The sequence below is a fragment of the Microcebus murinus genome, chromosome 4 (genome assembly GCF_040939455.1).
Source record: "Microcebus murinus isolate Inina chromosome 4, M.murinus_Inina_mat1.0, whole genome shotgun sequence".
Taxonomy (NCBI): domain Eukaryota; kingdom Metazoa; phylum Chordata; class Mammalia; order Primates; family Cheirogaleidae; genus Microcebus; species Microcebus murinus.
The window spans coordinates 49,395,051-49,415,237 of NC_134107.1; the positions used below are offsets into that span (position 1 = coordinate 49,395,051).

The 20,187-nt window shown below is 45.5% G+C and overlaps 1 protein-coding gene across 1 annotated transcript in view; it reads right to left on the reverse strand.

Annotated features, from left to right (window-relative positions):
- The window catches only part of PARVA (parvin alpha), a 149,367-nt gene extending 129,580 nt beyond the window's left edge, over positions 1-19,787 (reverse strand). The window contains exon 1 of the mRNA XM_012744256.3: positions 19,461-19,787. Within this exon, the coding sequence (XP_012599710.3) occupies positions 19,461-19,596 (136 nt within the window). The 5' untranslated portion in view covers positions 19,597-19,787. The remainder of the gene's footprint in view (positions 1-19,460) is intronic.
- Positions 19,788-20,187: the final 400 nt, after the last annotated feature.

The window sequence follows — 20,187 nt, forward strand, 5'->3', positions numbered from 1 at the left end:
AAAATAGGCCCGATTCACATAAAGGAGAGAGGGGAAAAATATGGCTGAGGAAACAACTGGAAACACCCAGGAAAGGTCCCATACACTTGCTACATTATGACACATAGTGTCTGGTATGACTTCAGGTGAGTTTTTCTAAAGATGGGCACCGTCAAGTTCACACAAACGTATCCCCCAAATCTGGCAGCAGAGAAAAGGGGAAGGACCCGGACAGCGGAGACAACGTATGTCAATATGCACGGACTTCCGCACAGATTTACAGGGCCTCCAATCTGAAGTGGTTTGAAATCTGTTCAAAGTAATAAATGTTTATTTCAGTGCCCAACTGAGTATAAAACAAAAGAGGAAATATAAACGCTTACATGCATGGAAAATGCTCATTGGTAATCAAAGAAATCCAAATAAAAACAATTAAGGTAGTTCCTACTAACCAATAAATGCAGAAAAGAATATATTTAATAGGCACTCTATGGTACATCTTCCAGATGGTATATTATTATATTATAGCCACTGAAAATTATACTCAAGAATTGTTTACAGCAACATTGTAATGGGAAATGTAGTGGGAATAAAATAGAAATGTGTATTCAGACTAAAATTACAACAAAATATTGAGAAAAAATACAGGAAATAAATATGCTAAAATGCAAACAATGTTTCTCTAGGTCAGTGCTACTCAGAGTGTGATCTGCAGACCAACATCAGCCTGGGAATTGTTAACTGTCCATGACAAGAGAAGAATTTCATAGTAAGCTTTTAGAAATGTTTGGCAATTTAATATTGCTATGATATCTAACAGCATGTTCCATGGAAATGTCTAGTTGGACAGGGTATAGACCAGGTTGACTGTTGTTCAACTTCAGTGGAGAGTTACAGGCTACATGAGCTATGTAGTAGTCGTGCATAGTAGGACTTCACAGTCTACAAAGGATTGTAAATAAAAGAACTGCCCCTTCACCTAGACCACTGGTCTAAGTGGTGTCACTGTAAGAAAATATTTGTACTCCTATATGGTCCAAATTTTTTATAATGTTATATTGCTAGTATAAGAAAAACCAACATTTTATTATTTTAAATGCAAGAAAAAAGAGAAAAATCAATGTCACTTGATTGCTACATCTTTGGAAAGATTTTCTATGGAAACGTACAAATAGATACTGAAAGGCAGGATGACACAGCGGTTTGCAAAATAGATTTTGGAACCAACAACCTTGGTTTGGATCCTGGCTCCATCATTTACTAACAATGGGCTAGTTGTTCAACCTCTCTGTGCCTCAGTTTACTCATGCATAAATAAAATGGGGACAAAAACAGAACTTGTCTCATAGCTACTAATAAGGTTTGGCAGGATTAAATAAGTCAATGCATCTAAAGCCTTGGAACACAGTACGCTTTATATGAGTGTCTACTATTATTATGACATGTCAAGGGTAGAGTGAGAGCCACCATCAGACCACATCTCCCGATGTTTTATTTGCAAATGGGTCCAGAAAAGTGGTAGAGTTAGTCATAGTAATAGCAAGTAATATTAAATGCCAGGTTCCATGCCAAGCACTTAACATAAATTAGCTCCTTAATTATTAACACCACTAGAGATCAGAGTTAAGTTCTTTTTAACCCTATTTTGTAGATGGGAAAACCACGATTCAGAGAAATGAAATGACATGCCCAGGGTCACCATGCTATTAGGTCTATCTCCCTCCAGGGCACTGGGCTAGGCCCAGGAGGACAGGGGTACATCGAGGTTAGACTTCAACCCCCTTAGGAGCAGATGTTGCCCTGTGTCTCATTCCCAGGGGGAGCCAGGGTGGTCAGTCTATTCAAAAGACCAGACCAAAATAAAAATCCAGGACTTGTCTCCAGCCAGGGCCCTCACCTGGCCCCCTGACCCAGGGCAGCATGCAGCAGCTGGCCTTCCTCACAGCCTGGCTAGGGTGTTGTTCTCAGGGAGTGATCTAAGCGCCAAGGAAGGCAGCTCTTGGAATTTAACGGGAGGATGCAGGGCCTCATGAGTCATTCAGCTCTCCCTCCTTGCCATCGCCCTGCATGTAATTTATTATCTTTGTCATTGGGTTTTTGCTCCTGGTTGGCTGGGGGTTGGTGGAGCAGTCATCCCTAAAAGGAAATCAGTCTGTTAACCAGTCCCATCTCTCCCTGCCAAATGGACTGGAAGCTAAGGGAAGGACACTGGCAGGTCCCAGCTGTTTCTGGGCCTGGAGGAATTCGAGGGGGCAGTGAGGACACGCTGGGGTAGTGGAACACTTAGCAAACACTGGCTTTGGACCTCCGCTTGGGGATGCTCTTTCTGAGATTTTCTCCTCGACTCAGAAATCTGGGCCTCTAACATCAAAGAATGTCCATCCCCGAGGAGTGTGACATCTCTAAATATTTACCCTGAAAGTTGAAGGAAGAAAACAAAAGGCCTTTCCTGGGAGAACAGAGGCAGAGGGCCTGGGAGTGGAGAGATGGTTACAGACACACAAGATTTTGCCTTGAAATCCAAAACATCCTGACTGAACCAAGTGCTTAAGACAGGAGCATGAGAATTTCTTGCCAAAAAATCTGTAACCAAGGAGAAGCATTTCCAATAAATTAGAGATCAGGATAACTTTCCGTTTCCACGCCCTCTTTTCAAGACTGAATTCTTAACAAGAAACAAGAGTTTTATTAAAATCTGGGTAGGTGTTGTTCTTCCTTAGAATTTCCTTTTTGGAGAGCAATTTGGTAATATCCAGTAAAATTCAAACTTAACAAATTTTTGACTGAGCAATTCCATCTCTATGTATTTTTCATACAGATAAACTGGTACAGAATGTTTTTATTTGTTTGCAAGCATGTCTGGGGCAGCATTGTTTAGAGTAGCAAAACCCTAAAAAAATAAAATAAAATGAATGCTCATCAATAGGGAGCTGGTTAAATACCTTCATGCATCGGGTGGCATATCCAGGCAATGCATAAAGCTGTTTTTACAGCTTTATGGTAAATAGGTAAATATCCCCATGTGAAAGATACCCAAGACAAATAGGTAAGTGTTAAACAGTAAGCTGCCGCATGCTCTTAACAATAGGATTTCAGTTGTGTAAAAACAAAACAAGTACAAATGCTTGCAAAACACAGCATTTCTGACAGGCTACACTATTACCTCTAAAGCCTGGGAGGGAGGGAGAAAGGGAGAAGAGGCTCTTATTTTACTGGCCTCATTGAATGTTTTTTTTTTACCATAAACATTTTGAGCTAGTTTAATAAAAATAGAAGGAATGCTATCAAATGGCTGAACACATGCTGCAAACAGGAGGAAGGTCCGTGACAGCAAAGACACAGCCTCGGTGGTCCCTATGTGAAACACTTTACAACCAACTGCCAACTCCTTCTGTCTGCATGGCAGCCTTGCGAGACAGGTGCTGGTATGTCCCATCTTGCAGAGCAGGAGATTGGAGCTCCAGGTCCCACAGCGGTGTGTGCTAGGACCAGGCAGTTTAGTTCCAGGCCCCAGAAACCTCCCTCCAGCCTTGCCTCTCAGTCAACATTTGTTGAATGAATTGGACAAACCAGAAAAGCTACCAACATGTTAGAGACTAGAGAAACTGTAAATTATTATTAATAAAGTTATTATTGTAACTGTTGATTTGTTGTTAATTTTTTTTTTTTTTTTTGGAGACAGAGTCATGCTTTGCCGCCCAGGCTAGAGTGCAGTGGCGTTATCATAGCTCACTGAAGCCTCAGACTCCTGGGCCCGAGCGATCCCCTTTGCCTCAGCCATCTGAGTAGCTGGGACTAGAGGTGCACACCACGACACCCTGATGTTTTTCTATTTTTAGTAGAGACAGGGTCTTGCTCTTGCTCAGGCTGGTCTCAAACTCCTGAGCTCATGTGATTCTCCCACCTCAGCCTCCCAGAGTGCTAGGATTACAGATGTGTGCCACCAGCATCTGACCTATTGTTGTTGTTTACTATTGATGAATGAAAAACAAACACTATTCAGAAAACCCAACTTGTGTTATAGCAAGCAAAGAGTTGGACTTCAGTATGAAGAAACTGATAGAAATCCCTATTCTACCCCCAGCAGCTGAGAGACCTTGGGCAAGTTACTTAACCTCTCTGGGCCTCAGTTTCCTCATCTGCAAAATGAGGACCTCCTGGAGTTCCTTTAAGGATTAAATATGACATTATAAGTGACTTCCTGTTGGGATTAAATGTGATATCATATATGAAGGCCCCTAGGTGATTGACATATGTTGCATACACATACAAATAAAAGGAAAAGATGCTGAATGCGAAATAAACTATGCTCAGAGCATCACCAAGCAGACCCCATCTTTTACAATCTTATGAGTTCTCAAAGTGACACATATTCACACATATTCTAGCAATCTGAGTGGGAAAGCAGGGTTTTAATTGTTCTGATCCTGCCTCTGGCATATTGATTTAGAACAGTTAATACCATCTCCAAATGCCAGGCTTAATTTGCATTGAGCCAGAAGCTGGGCTGCTGAGAGTTGGCTGTTGATTTTAAGGCGGGACTCGGGAGATCCTCCTGGCCAGCCGTGAGCAGGCTTTACCTGGGACTCGGGAGAGCTGGCCAGCGGAGGAGGTCAAGTCTTTGATGGATTTTCACTGAAGTGCAGCTGGGGCCTGGGCCGCGCTGTACCTTTCAGCAAAATATTTGTCATGGGTGGTGCAACTTGCCCACACTGAGGCGATGTGGCCAGGGCAGAGCCCAGACTTTGGTCTGGTCTCTCGAGAAGCCCGTGGTTCTGTCCTTTAGCGGCTCCAGGGCCCACGCCCAGGAGCCTTCTCCAGGCACTAAACACTCTCTCCCGGAGTGTCCCGGAATCAGAGTTCAAAACGCAGCCAATGACTCCCAGACGGAGTCCCTGAAGATCCGCTTTACAAAACAGCTGTTCTTCAGTAAACACGTTCAGTGCTCTGAGCTCACCCGCATCACATCAATTATTACCTGGGGGCTACAGAGAGTCTATCCTCATGATCCATGAAAGCCTTTTTTTATTATACAGTTGACCCTCAAACAACACAGATTTGAACCACGGGGTCCACTTACAGGTGGATTTTTTTTTATCAACCAAACGCAGATACTAAATACAGCATTCACAGGATGTGAAACCCGAAGATATACAGGGCCGATGGCAGGACTTGAATCTCCACGGATTTGGTACACTCGAGGCTTCTGGAACTGATCCCCCAAGTATGCCATGGGACAGCTGTAATTACCAATGGAAAATTTCAAATATACTCCAAGAAGAGTACGACAATCCCCTACGTACCCATCGCCATTCTACAATAATGAGTAACTTGTGCCCACACGTTTCCATCTATACCTCAACCCCTAGACTGCATCATTTGAAGCAAATCTTAGACATTTTGTCATGTCATCCATTACCATTTCAGTGTGTGTCTTGAAAAGATAAGGACATTTTCCATTAACACAGCCAAAACATCACTCTCACGTTCAATAAGTTAGCAATGATTTCTCAATATCATAAGTCCTCCCACTGAGTGTTTAAGTTTTCCTGATAGTCTCGTAAGTGACTTGTAGAAGTTGATTTGTTTGAAGCAGGATCCAAACAAGGTTCTAGCTACATTGTGAATCTGAATTGTACCTTTGGTGGTGGCTTTGGCTTTCCTCTTCCCTTCAACCCCCACCTAGCAGAGTAGATGGGGGGGCAGTTCAAAGTCCTGTGACACCACATGCTAACATGGCCTTGGACACAGAACCTATTGCTCTGCTTTAGCTTCCTCACCCGGAACATGGAAATACTAATAATTCCCGATCTCATGGAGTTATCGTGAGGATTAAGTGAAATAGAATGTGTAAAATGCTTAGAATGATGCCTGAAACACAGCGAATATTTCATTACTATTAGTTTTCCTTGCTATTCTTTTTCTGAACGGCAGTGACTTCAACAATATCCAGGCAACCAAATACAGTTACATATGAGAAGAAAACCAAGTAAAAACCTGTGCAACCCCACACATTTTCCTCAGACCTCTGAGCCACCGTTGAGCTCAAGGTAGTCGATGTGCCAGTGAAGAGCAAGCTTCTGGAGCCAGACTGCCTGGGTTCAAGTGCGCCTCTCTCGCTTGCTAGCAAGGGCAAAACGATGCATGTGTTTACCAAAACTCATTTCCTCTTCTTCTGGGTAAATAACAAAACCATATTTCCCAGCCTCTCTTGCACGTAGGTGTGGCCACATAGCTGAGTTCTGGCTAGTGGGAAGTGGCAGAAGTGATACGCACCACACCCAGGCTGGGCTTCAAAACCTCTCACCGAGTCCTTGCTTTCTTTCTCACCTGCCGCTGAGTGGTGAAGTCCTGGAGAACTGGAGGAAGGCAAACCCACGAGATGAAAGGGGTTTGGATCCCTGAATGACCATGTGGAAGATAACATGATCAAAAACAATGCCACCAGGTTCTGCTATAAGCAAGAAACAAACTTTCATTATGTTAAGCTTCTGAGAATCTGGGGCTTATCTGTTATAGCAGCTGGGGTTATCCTAACTGGTACACTAGCCTTGACCTTGGGCAAGTTACCTGGCCTCTCAGTTTTGTCATCTATAAAGTGGCAAAGATGTTAATAATACCTACTTTGTGGCGTTGTTAGGAAGGTCAAATAAGGTGATACATGTAAAGCCCCTAACATAGTGCCTGGCTCACAGCAGCACTGCATAAGTGCCTGCCGCTGATGCTCTTACTATTATTGTTACTGGTGTTATTATTTGAAAAATAATGATATACCAAGAACATCCACAGTTCACTTAAATGCACAAATTTTAAATCTTTGCTACCTTCCTGGAGTTTTTGTTGTTGTTGTTGTTGTTTTTACAATTTGGGGTTAAAACTGTTTCCAGCCAAATAATTTCCAATTTAATAATAAAAGCCAATGACACAACAGGATTAGGAAAATTTACTTAACAGGAAGTATTTCAGGAACACAGTCTCTCTGGGAGATGAAACACACATAATGCAAGACGCAGCATGTCTCTGGCATCCCAGTCAATGTTGAAGAATGGGAGAGAGAGACTTCCACAGCCTGCATCTTTCTGCGTTAACAGCCAGACTGCTCATAATTCGAGGGACTGAGGAGGTGTACACTGAACTCTGCAGAATTTAAAAAACCAGTGCCCAAGAAGATATACAAATGGCCAAAAAGCACATGAAAAATGCTCAATATTACCCATCAGGGAAATACAAATAAGAACCAAAATGAGATCCACTTCACATGCACTAGGGTGGCTTCATCAAAAGGGCCGACAATAACAAGTGTTGGCAGGATGTGAAGAAACTGGAACCCTCAGACATCGCCAGTGGGAATGGAACACAGGGCACATGCTTTGGAAAACAGTCTGCCAGTTCTTCAAAATGTCAAACACAGAGTTATCATATGCTCCAGCAATGCAACGCCTAGGTATATAGCCAAAAGAAATGAAAATATACTCGTATGTCCACACCAAAACTTGTACATGAAAAGTCATAGCTACATTATTCATAATAGCCAAAAAGTGCAAACAATCCAAGTGTTCATCAACTGATAAATGGGTAAATAAGATGTGGTATATCCATATAATAGAATATTTTTTCAGCCACAAAATGAAGTACTGATACATGCTACAACACGGATGAACCTTGAAAATATTATGCTAAGTAAAAAGGCCAGGCACAAAAGACCACATATGTATGATTTCCTTTGTATGGAATGTCCAGAATAGGTAAATCCATAGACACACGAAGTAGATTAGTAATTACCTAGGGATAGGGAATGGGGAAGGAAGAGGATATGATTGCTAATGGGTACAGGGTTGCTTTCTGGGGTGATGAAAATGTTTTAAAATTGATCTTGGCAATGATTGCGTAACTGAATATAAATTATACCATTTAATTGAGTGAACTGTATCTCAATAAAGCCGCTATATTAAAAAAGAAAAAGTACCCACTCCTCCATATGGATCAGACCACCTCTCCTCTGGACTTGAACTTCCACAGAAACCAGAGCATGTTCCCGCCTCATCAGAAGTCTTTGGAAACTATGTGCCCTGTGTTAAAATCCAGGTCCATCTCTGTACGCAAGTGACAATGACATGACGCATACATGCTAATGAGTCTAAAGTCAAGGCAAGAGGTCATGGCTAGAAGTATAGCTTGAAGAGTTTCCAGTGCATCCAGGCAGGAGATGAAATCGTCATCCATACTCCTGTGAGAACTGATAATCCACTGATATCCATCCTGCACAAACACGACCTTCCAGCTCCAGAGACGCAAGCAGGGGTGTTGGGATTTTTTTTTTTCACCTTGACACTAGAGCATAAGCTAGACCACAATCACACTTCCCAGAATCAGTAATGCTGAAAGGGCCAGGAAGCTGGAAGCCCAAATTGCTTAAATTGATGTCATATCATCTGAAAAGCTGACATTCAGGCCTTACAAACTGAACGACAATTGCCATCTATCTAATTCATGGCCCTGGACTCCTGTTTCCCACCTGCTCCAACACCAATTTAAGCAATTCTGAACTTTGATCTCTGCGGCAGAATGTCTCAGATTTATTGAAGTGTCAGGTCCCAATTGTGCTAACATCCACCCTGGCAGGGCCATTACAAGGTGTGAAATCTGGGTGCACATCACCTCAGCCACGTTCAGTGCAGCGACAATCAGAAGGAACAGATCAATCTGCCTCTCTATTAGTCATCACGGGAGCCCTGCAATTTACCATAATGACGGCCATGGAGGAAATGCAGGTGAAGAGATCATTCTGTTCTCTGGGAACACGGGCACGTGCTGGAAGAGCTACTGAGCCCAGCAAGAGAGGCCTTGCAACCCTCAGCCAAGCAGCAGCTGCTACTCCTTACAAAGGGTATTTCAGGACTTACCTATATCCTGAGAGTTGCTTTAAGACAGAATTGTGTTACCCTCCTCCTGTGTTTTGCAAACAGCATCAAAACTGTCGGTTCCTGCTGCCCCAGCTTCTCCCAGCTCTCAGTACTGCAGGTACACCTCACCAGGGCTGGCAGCCAGGGAGAGCTCAGCCTTATGGTGACAGGAAAACCCTCCCAACTGAAAGGAAAGTTTATTTCAAGCCTCGAGTGTAGGGAAGCAGGTGGGTGAGCCAAGGACCAGCGTCCTTGTGTGAGCTTCGGGCAGCCTCCCTACATACCTCCACTCTGTAGAGCCAGGAGTTCCATACTGAGGGTCCTAACCTGCCTACTAGGCTCTGCTAGCTTCAGTCCCCCAACCTGGACTCTGATGAGTCTAACTCAGGCCCTCAAGAGATCCAAGCATGCCCTGCTCAGAATCTCTGCACCCTGCCATCTTAATATCCACCTCGGCAGACCTGGCCTGCCCTGCCCCCTCAACGTGGGACGGGACTGCAGACCCCTCCTGCACTCCTCTCCCCTCCCTCCTCCCCACCAGGGGCTCCCAGGATGCTCCGCAGCCAAAGCCACACTGGCCAAGACAAAAACTGCTTTCTGGAATAATTGTTTTGAACTGAAAAGTCAATGCAATGCTGTAATTGGCAGATTAATTATTCTACCAATGAATGTATGCTGGAAAGAAATGAGCACAACCTGGGTTTATGTCACCGTGGGAGCAGGAGCAGCCCGGAGCCTCGCCCCTTGGTAGTCCGACATCATCATCCCCGGGAGATGCTGTATTTTCATGAAGAGCCTCATTCACGGCTCCTCAGAGTCAGGCTGTTTTTCACAGCATAGAACAGGGGAGTTGCCTCTGGATTTTAAAAGAGATAAGGGAATGAGTGAAGGGAATGGAGTCTGATTCAATGATGAAATAAATGCCCTGGACGCATCACTCCCAGGGAGGGCGTCTGCTCTGCCAGTGACTCCCCAGGAACACTCCCTGAGGTGCTGGGCGTGATGATGACATGCTCCAACTGGCTCACGTCCATTCTTCAGAGATGAAATGAGACACCTGACTGCTGGCTCCTAGTGCAGGTGGAGGAAATTGAGCCCTGGAGGCAGAAGCCCAACCAACCCTGTCAAAATCCAACTGAAACACAGAAGGCTCCCTCCCAAAGCCTGTCCCTTGTCCTGTGGACCTGGGGTGGTAGGTTCCTTCTCTGGCTTCGAGACCCAGCTTGAAATCACTGCATCTCCTAAGGGCTCCACCTAAGCATGTGTGCCGAAGCGCTCAGCCCGCAATTATGTCCCACTTGTCTGTGGTTACTGCCGAGGGGTAAGAGCAAGAACTCAGGAGTTGGGAGGTGGGGAGGAAGTGTCTAAGAGAAAGAGGGACGTTCTGACCAAACCTCCCCTAGGTCTCCCACGGGAGTGGTGAGGGCTCAGAGGGGACAGGGGTGTGGCTGCGCTTCCCAGGGGACCGGCAAGAACGACAGTTCCCAAGGCAACCACACCCTGCGCTCTGTCGGAAGGGAGCAGACCCTGGGGTGACACACGGGGCCATCTATGGATGGAAGGACAGCCACAGGAATGTTCTGAAGTAAAGACCTGCCTGTACTAGAGCCTTGCCCTGAGCACGTTACTGGCCAGGCTGGAAGTCTGCTCTCCGCTGACCGCCCCGAGGTACCCTGGCCCTGTCAGCCAGAGGCAAACGGAAACTTTCAGCCTAATTATGTTGGTTTTTCTTTGAAACAGATCACCCAGACCCAAAAGCAGTCATTTCCCCTTGGTCATCAATTCTAAACTATTGATGTTAAACAAGCTAATTGTCACCCTTTCACCTTGTAATTCTATTTCTGGGACTCCATACAAAGGAAATTATTCTAAATTTTTTTAAAAAACCTTTAGGTGGAATTGTTTCCAGATGAAGAAAGGAAGGCCAAAGTAAACACTAAGACAATCACTTAATGGAATATTATGTATGTATAAAAACTTTAATAAGATTCATAATAACATGAAAAAAATTTACATTGTAATAACAAATGAAACACAGGCCGGACGCAGTGGCTCACGCCTGTAATCCTAGCACTCTGGGAGGCCGAGGCGGGAGGACTGCTTGAGGTCAGGAGTTCGAAACCAGCCTGAGCTAGAGCAAGATCCCGTCTCTACTATAAATAGAAAGAAATTAATTGGCCAACTAATATATATATATAGAAAAAAAAATTAGCCGGGCATGGTGGCGCATGCCCATAGTCCCGGCCACTCGGGAGGCTGAGGCAGGAGGATTGCTTGAGCCCAGGAGTTTGAGGTTGCTGTGAGCTAGGCTGACACCACGGTACTCACTCTAGCCTGGGCAACAAAGTGGGACTCTGACTCAAAAAATAAAATAAAATAAATAATAATCATAATAAATGAAAAACAAAGATAAAAAACTTTATTGATATAACATACATAGTATACTCATAATTATACAAAAAGAAAAAAGTTTTCTACTCTTCATAGAGAAGGAAAAATAAAATGCTAATAGTGATTACTTTCAGGAGTTGGAACTTTGCACAATTGTTTCATCTATTTTTCCATAAATCCCAGAAGCATGGGTTAATTTTTTTTAATAGAGAAGAAAAAACTTTTATTTTAAAAAAATAATATGCTAAGTGATTTGGTTCATTCTTCTCTCCTCCAAGAGAGTGTGTAATAATTAAGAATATTCCTATTTAAATTGACAAAGGTAACTGCCCCTTCCATCCACGGCTTAACACTGCCATAAGGCTGGTTCAAAGTGAAGACAATGACTTTGGTTACAAAGTTAGTTTACTGAGGCTTTGGCAGGCTGGCTTGTTCCAAACAAATAGAATGATCACTCAGTTAATGTTAGCAGAACCAGTTTTCGGTGGGTCCTACAGTGAGTTACACATGGTGCAAATGTTTGTCCCAAGCCTGAATGAAAATTAAGCAGCCGTAATTAACAGAGACCAGGCAAAGCTCACCAAGGTGCAGCATTGAGCCACTCTCCTCTCAGTAGGCTCTGTTTGTTTTAGGTGGGTTGAAGTGGGGAGAATTGTAGTTACAGGACTCTTGTTGAGGTATAATGACAGTGGCCCTGCTTCTGGCTGACTGGCAGTTGCCTTTGCTTTGTACTGTCTGAGGAAATGAAGCTGAAATGGGCAAGAAGGAATGGGTGGGGGTGGGGGGAATGGGACAGACTTGGGGATTAATTGATCTGAATCTCTCCTGCAGAGCAGTGGCCTGCACATCGCTCTTGCTTCCCCTAAGTCTTGCCAATGGGCTATTTCACGTTAGTACTCCTTCGTTTAAGCACTCTAACATGACCATGTGCAAAGCCATTTCTGCAAAACAAGCTTTTCTGGATGAAGACAACGCTGGCCTCCACGTTCCCTCCTGCTACCCCCAGCACCAGCTGGCCTCTCTGCAGACTCATAGCTGCCCTGGGAAATCAACACCCACAGATTCTACGACCCCCAGGTCTCAGGGGCCTCTGAGTTTGCCAAATTGCAGGACTAACGGATGTCTTCCCACAAAGGATAAAGAGATTCCTGAAGGCAGGGAGAAGGTATTTTTATAAGCTATGCACATTCTCTCTCACATGCACACACACGTGCACGCAGGGGCACCAGAAGTCGAGCCCTGGAAGCAGCCTGGAGACCAGAAGAGTCATCGGAGGTTAGAACAAAGTCTGGAGTAACCTGGGGACTCTCTCAATGGGCATGAGATGCCCACTGATGATTCAGGCAGTTGGTTAAAAAACATTTTCCAGGACACTTTTTAAATACCTGGTGCTAGGCTAGGCACTGAGCATGCAAAAGTGAGCGGAACACCACTCCTGCCCTCACCACGTCTGCAGAAACACAGAAAGGAAGGGCTGTGGCCCGGGGCCTAGGCCGGGGAAGGCTGCTTGTCCTCGGGCTCCGGTCCTCGGACACAGCCCCTGTTTGGATTTCCTGCTGATTTCAGCTGCACAACCTATTGAAAATTAACAGGATGTTTACATCTGTTTTTTTGAAGTATTTTATTTTTATTTCATTTTAAAAGATATTTTATTATTGAAGTTGTCATAGGGCTTCCCTCAAATGTTGTTCTTTGTTCTACAACAGTGAGTGGAGATTTTAGATGCTTATAAATGTTTACAGGAGGATTTCATCTCTTCTCCTGGACTAATGGCTAAAACATAATTATGAACTGTGCTTGTTACCCAAATAGAGATATTCCATGAGACAAGAAGACCGATTCCTAATATGGAGGTGTCCTTGGGCCGGGGCCCACTTATCCTGGTACCCATCTCCTCCTCCCGACTCAGAGGTGCCTTCATTAGGGGAGGAAAGAAAGAGGTCTTTGTAATGATGTAATTCCCAGACCACCCTACACAGACAATAAAACTGAATTTGAGAGAAGCCTGGTGAAATAAGAGCTCAGAAATCATAGAAAAACAGTGCTGTAAGGGCCTAAGCGGTTATTTCACTTGATCCTCTAATGTTAGAAATGGGAGACTAAGACCAGAAAGGGGAAGAGACTTGTTTACGATTACATAACCAGTCAGGGGGGGGCTATTTTCACCACGGTAAATATGGGGAAATCCATTCCATAGAAATTCCAGCCTCCTCATGTGTTAAATATGACGCTAGACAAGAGAGGTCTCACCGTAAGTGGTAGTGGGCACCCCCATAAGTGGCGGCAATGCAGCGTGGCCAGTGCTGCCACAGAGTGGGGACAAGGCCTTGTGGGCCCACAGAGAAGGAAGGGTCTCACTCTCCCTGGGAGCACCATGGAAGGCCTCGTGCAGGAGGGGATATCTGAGACGGGACTTAATGAATGAATAGGAGTTTGCTGTATAGAAAAAGGGAAACAGTCTTTCCAGAAATATGGAACAGCATGTACAGGTAGAAACATGTGAAAGAACATAATGTATTTTGGGAACAAAGACATTCCCCAATGAAAACTTGGCTGTAGTTAAAATGGAGATTTCTTAGAAGGGAAATAGAGGAAGACATGACCAAAAAGGTAAAGGAAGGAGTAGTGGGGAAGGCCTTGAATGCCATGCTAAGAAGTTTGTTCTGGGGGAAAGTTACCTCTGTTTTAAGAAAACAACATATTGGCACAAAGATGAAGGATGAATTGAATAAAAATGGACCAGGGACGGGAAGACTAGTGGGATGGCTAACGCAACATTTCAGGTGGAAAATACAGATGGTAAAATTTAAAAAATAAACAATCCAGGGCATTTATGAAGCCTGAATTAAGGCAGTGATATGTGGAAGGCAGAATCAGCAGGACTTTGTGAGAGGTGACAGACGGGGGGACACAAGGGAGCAGGGGCCAGCCTGTCGTCCGCATGTACAGCCTGGGCGCTAAGAGTGGCTTTTACATTTTTAAATGGCTGAGAAAGAACAAAAGCAGCAGTATACTTTGTAACACATGAAAATTATGTGAAATTCAAATTTCAGTGTCCAGAACTAAAAAAAAAAAAAAAAAATTTTTTTTGAGACAAGGTCTTGCTCTGTTCTCCAGGCTGGAGTGTAGCAGTGCCATCATAGCTCACTACAGCCTCAAAATCCTGGGCTCAGGCAATCCTCCTGCCTCAGCCTCCTGAGTAGCTGGTACTAGCAGCACACACAACCACGCCTGGCTAATTTTTCTTACCTTTTGAAGAGACCACATCTTGCTATGTTGCCCAGGCTCATTACTAAAAATTTATAGGAACACTGCCACATGTGTTCATTTACCTGTTGTCTATTGTAACAAAGGCAGAGATGAAGAGTGACAACCCAGGCCACAGGGCTCACAAAGCCTAAACTGTTTACTATTTGGCCCTTTAAGGAAAAGTTGCTGACCCCTGAAATACAGGATGATGCAACGCTGCAACCTTAGGCAGCTGGAGGGATGGCAGAAGAGCAGAGGCAGATTTGGGCACGTGGGACAAAAAATAAATCTGTGTTAGGGCATGTTGAGTTTGAGGATCTTGAGACACATCCAAGAGACAGCAGGAAGATGTGTTTGGACTACAGGTAAAAGATCAGGATTTGAACAACGGATTTGGGAATCATCAGTGGGCAGAGGGTGGTTGAAGCTACAGGAGCAGGTGAGATAACCCAGGGGAAATCAAACAGGGGATAAATCGGGTGAAGACAGAACCTCACAAAACACTGCTGTAAACAATTAGGAAAGCCCAAGAAGGGGCCTGAAAAAGAGTAAGTCAGAGACACAGGGGACAAATTCAGTGTGGATAAGGTCGGGGGAAAATAAATTCCAAGGCAAAGAGAAAGCTGAACAATGCCAAATGCCTCCAAGAGCCCCAGTAGAAGTGAACTGAAAAGGAGACTGTGAAATTTGGGGACCTCAGCCAGGGATGTCACTTAAACAGTGGGAACAGGATAGGCTCTCCAGTTGGCTTCCAGGATGCCACATTCTCCTGGTTTTCTTCCTATAACACTGACCTCTATTCTCCTTCTGAGTCTTTCTCGCTGGTTCCTCCCCATCTCCTACCTTGTAAATGTTGGAAAGCCGTGGAGCTCAGTCCTTGCACCTCTTCTGTTTTCTATTCATGCTCTCTTCCTCAATGACCCCATTCAGTCTCAACGCTTTAAATAAACACGCCTACACACCATTGTTTCTCCAGCCCAGACCCCTCTCCTGAACTAGACTTGCAGAACTGTAAACGCAACATCTCCACCTGGAAGTCCTGTAGGCACCACTAACTAATCAAATCCCAAACTGAGCTCTTTCTCCGCAGACCAGCTTCTCCTGTGGGATTCTCCAACTCAGTTAAAATCAATTATTAACAGTTTACCCTTGGACAACATGGGTTTGAAGTGCACAGGTCCAATTATAGTTCAGTTTTTTTCAATAAATATATTAGAAAAATTTTTGGAGACCTGCAAAAATATGAAAACTTTGCAGACAAACCAAGAAGCCTAGAAATATTGAAAAAAACTAAGAATTTAGGTATGTCATGAATGCATAAAATATACATAGATACTAGTCTATTTTATTATTTACTACTATGAAATATACACAAAAGTATTATAAAAAGTTAAAATTTATCAAAACTTACACAGAGTATACATGTAAGCAAACATAAAGATGCAGTATTAATTATAACTGCATAAAATTAACTGTTGTTCATACTGTACTACTGTAATAATTTTGTAGATACCTCCTGTTGCTATTGCAGGGAGATCAAGTGTTGCAAGTATTCACTTAAAATGCTATGTGATGCTAATTCCTCTCTCTAGTAAATTGCATGTCACAGTTAAAAGTGATCTCTTTCTATTCTCATGTATTTTTTATTATATTTAATGCAATATCATAAATCTTGAATTACACCATGGGACCCATACAAATTGCCACTAGTGATGCTGAAAGTGCTCCCAAGCAGCAGATAAAAATCATGATTTTACAAGAAAAAGTTGAGTTGCTTGATATGTATCAAAAATTGAGGTCTGTAGTCATTTCGGATAGAGATTAATCTTGTAAACAGACAACATAAACACAGTATAGTACTATAAAAGTATTTTCTGTTCCTTAGGATTTTTTAACATTTTTTTTCTCTAGCTTACTTTATTATAAGAATACAATATACAATACATATACAAAATATGTGTTCATGGACTGTTTATGTTATCGGTAAGGCTTCCAGTCAGCAGTAGGCTATGAGAAGTTAAGTTTTGGGGAATCAAAAATTATAGGTGCATTTTTGACTGTGCGGGGGATCAGTGCCCCTAACCCCCACATTGTTCAACGGTCGACTATATCCTAACATGTATTGAGTCTTTCCAATTGTTGTGTCCCACAGTGGGACAGAGCAAACATGCAATGAATGGGAATTCTTGGGCCCAGGAGAATTCTGTGCTGAAACACTGATATAATTTGTGGACAGACCAGTGTCAGTGATCCTGAGGAATGAAGAATGAGAGGTTTTAAAACACCAGGGGGAAAGCAGAAGGTGCAGTCTACAAAGCAAAAAGCTATGAGCTTATGCAGGATGCAGAGCAAGACCCGGCCTTACTATTACTGAAGAGATGGTTAGTGTGCCCTGGCCAGGGACAGCACTGATCGCACACTCAGCACGCACTAAGAACAGTGCTTTCAGACCAACCTCACCACCTTCTTTGACTGGACTCACAGAACCACTACCCTCCAGCAGCAAGCAGTTGGAGCTGGGTGGTGGCCAGCCCCTCTGGAAGAAGCCATCTGCTCTTCCAAACCATTTACAGCCACTGGATTAGCTAATAGATTGAATGACAGAATCCGGACTTTACAGTTAAGTAGAACAAGGATAAAAATAAGATCTTGCACCTGATTTGAAAGATAGGGAAGGATATAGTTTAGGAGCGACAAATGTAAAAATGTCTTCAAGCTGATAACAAGTTTAATGAGAGATAATAGCGTGATATGCCTGACAGAATAGAGAAAAGCGACATTACTTGCATTAAAAGGACATGGTGTCTGTGCGAGCCTAAGGGAAGTAACGGTCCTGTTCGAATCTGGGCTGGCTAGCTTGCACTACATTGACTTCTGGGCAGCTCACTTGGAGGGGGTCTGCTAGGTATTCCCCATTTCCCCCCACTCCCTGCTGTGGTCTATTCTCTGTATTGCTCTGTGCCCTAGAGAACTGGCACCTATATAACGCATCACTGAGATCCCCTTACCCGGGTGGCTTACCGCTGGGTTCAGCCAATGGGAAGCACCAGCAGGAGATGCAATGGCAAAAAGGGAGAGAACATGCAGAATGCATGTTTCTTGTGCCACCCTCTCCCAGCTCCAGCCGCAGATTTCCAACAGTGGCAGCATCCCTCTGACTATAGTTCCTGGTGGGCAGCCCTCCTCCGTGGCTCCAGCTTTGAATGGGTTCCCAGTCTGCTTCCCTTCTCCCTTCCCCCTGCTGCTAGCCCCTAGGTACCCCAGCATCCCTTCTTGGTTCCTTCACCCTGCCCACAGCTCCAGAAATAGTCCCTTCCCTAAATTATTGCCAAAATCCCAACTAGGTTGGCTTTCTGTTTCCTGCAGGGACCCTGAGTGAAATGGAAGAGACAGGATGCCAGAGGGCCTTAAAATCGTGTCTATGAGGACCAGCTGTAGGAACGGAGGATATTTAGCCTGGTGGAGGGAAGATTCCAGAAAGCAAGGTAGACCATTTGAAAAAGGTGAAAGGCCACCATCACACTCATTTCCTGGCTCCACAAATAGCAGTAGGTACAGAGAGACCAACTTTTGACTAAATATAAAGTTAACTTTCCTATGGAGTTGGTAACGGTGAGGTGAATACTCCCGGGAGGTCACGAGCTTCAGTAATTCTCAGTTGCCCAGTTTAAACGTGATGAGCCTCTGTCAGGAATACTGTAGAAAAAAGTTAGAAAGATAGTCTAGAAAAGGGCTTTCTAAGAAGCCAGGATTTCATGATTTGCTATCAACTGTACACTACTCAGTGGGTTACTAAGATAACCAAACTGGGGGGGGGGGAGTTTTGGGGGTACGCCTTGCTGCTCCTCCTTTCAATCTAGAGAAGTCTGGTTCTTTGTGTCAAGTTTGGTAATTCCCAACACTGAAGTTGTTTTTACGCTTTAAGATAACTCAAGAACACGAACACAAAACTTCTTTTACATCTCAGCATCACAGCTTTCAAAAGATTATTTTCAATGCACTGAGCAGTCTATTTTAAAAAAAGTTTTTAACCCAGCAACTTCTCTCTGCACACAGATCACTAACTGTACTTCTTGAGAACTGGCTCCTCATTTTTCAAACCTAAAACCAGGAAGCAAAATCTGCCCAAGGGACAAAATAGTTTACATGCAAACCATCCTAGAAAAAAACAAGGTCGCTTCAGTTCACTCTGGTGAGAAAAAGAAAATGGTTTTTGCAAAAGCCCTGAACACCTAGGTCCACAGCAGGGGCATGGTCCATGTCGCTAAGCTTGTGTGTCTACCCCAGGCTTTCTCCATGCGTGGGAGTCTATCATTTACTATACTGCAGGAACGCTAGGACAGCCAGTTTTTTCACTCATTCATTCAACAAACATTTGATGTTGATCTACTCCATGAACAGAGCGCTACTGGGCCTTGGGGCTGGACAAAAGATCCAGAGGCCAACGCTGCAGCTAGAGGCCTGCAGCAGGTCTAGGACACGACCTGATTTCAAAGACCAATGAAGGCAAAGCGCGACAGTGACGGCGCCCAGAAAGTTTCCGCAGAAACTTGGGAAATGCCAGCCTCCGGGAGCGGAGAGGGCGGGGGCCCGGGCCCCCCGTTGGACGCCGCCTGCGGGCCGGGGCTGGGCCTGGGCTCCGGTCCGGCCGCCTCCGGATGCCACGCGGCGCCCGCCCACGGCCCAGCCGGCACGTCGGCCTGGTCCCAGGCCCAGGAAGCCGGCGCCCGGGCGGGGCCGCCTCGATGGCCCGCGGGCGCAGGGCCGCAGTGCGGGGCGGGCGTCGCTCCGGCCCGACGTGCCCGGGAGGCGCGCGCACGCACCGCCGCAGGTCCCCCGCGCAGGACACCCACGGCGCGCTTCCGCCCGGCCCGGCGACCCGGCCCCTCCAGCCGCCCGGCCCCGACCCCGCTGCTCGCCCGGCCGGGCCGTACTCACCCTCCTTGGCTTTCTTCCTCCGGGCCAGAGTCCCTCCGAGTTTACCCAAGAAGGAGTCATCTTTCTTGCGGGAAGGGGGCGACTTGGGAGTGGGGGACTTGGGGGCTGAGGGCGACTTCTGCGGGGACGTGGCCATGGCAGCGGCGCGGGCAGCCGCGGGCCGGTCGGGACGCGGAGCAGGCGCTGGGCGGACGCGGCGGGCGGCGGCGGGACTGAGGCTGCGGCTTTCCAAACGGAAGCGGAATTATTCCAAGCATTTGAGGCAGCTCACGCTCGCCTTTCCCTTCCCTCGCTCCCTCCCTCGCGCCGCCCTCCGCCCTGGAAGGCGCTGCGCTCTCGGGGCCGCGCCCCGGCCCGGCCTGCGCCCCTGCGCTGCGCTGCCCGGAGCAAGGAGGGTGCCCCAAATCTGCCCCATGCAGGACGTGCGGCTGTGTGTGCGCGTGTGTGTAACCCTCCAGGCTGGGTGCGCTCGATCCTGAAAGCTTCATTTCCCCAGGCTCTGCACCCAGCATACAGCCTGGCACCAACGAGGATCTGAACAGAGCCAACCCTGCTATTCTGTCTCCCAGTGCCTTCCAGCGGGCTGCCTGGGGGAGCTCGCTTGTCCCCTGCATTGCTGCTTGTGCAGTCACTAGGCCCCTGTCTTATGCCGGTGAGAGGAGCCAGTTCCTGGAAGAAATGATTGGAGTGAGCTGCAGTGTGTTCAGACGCCGCCGAACTGGGCACA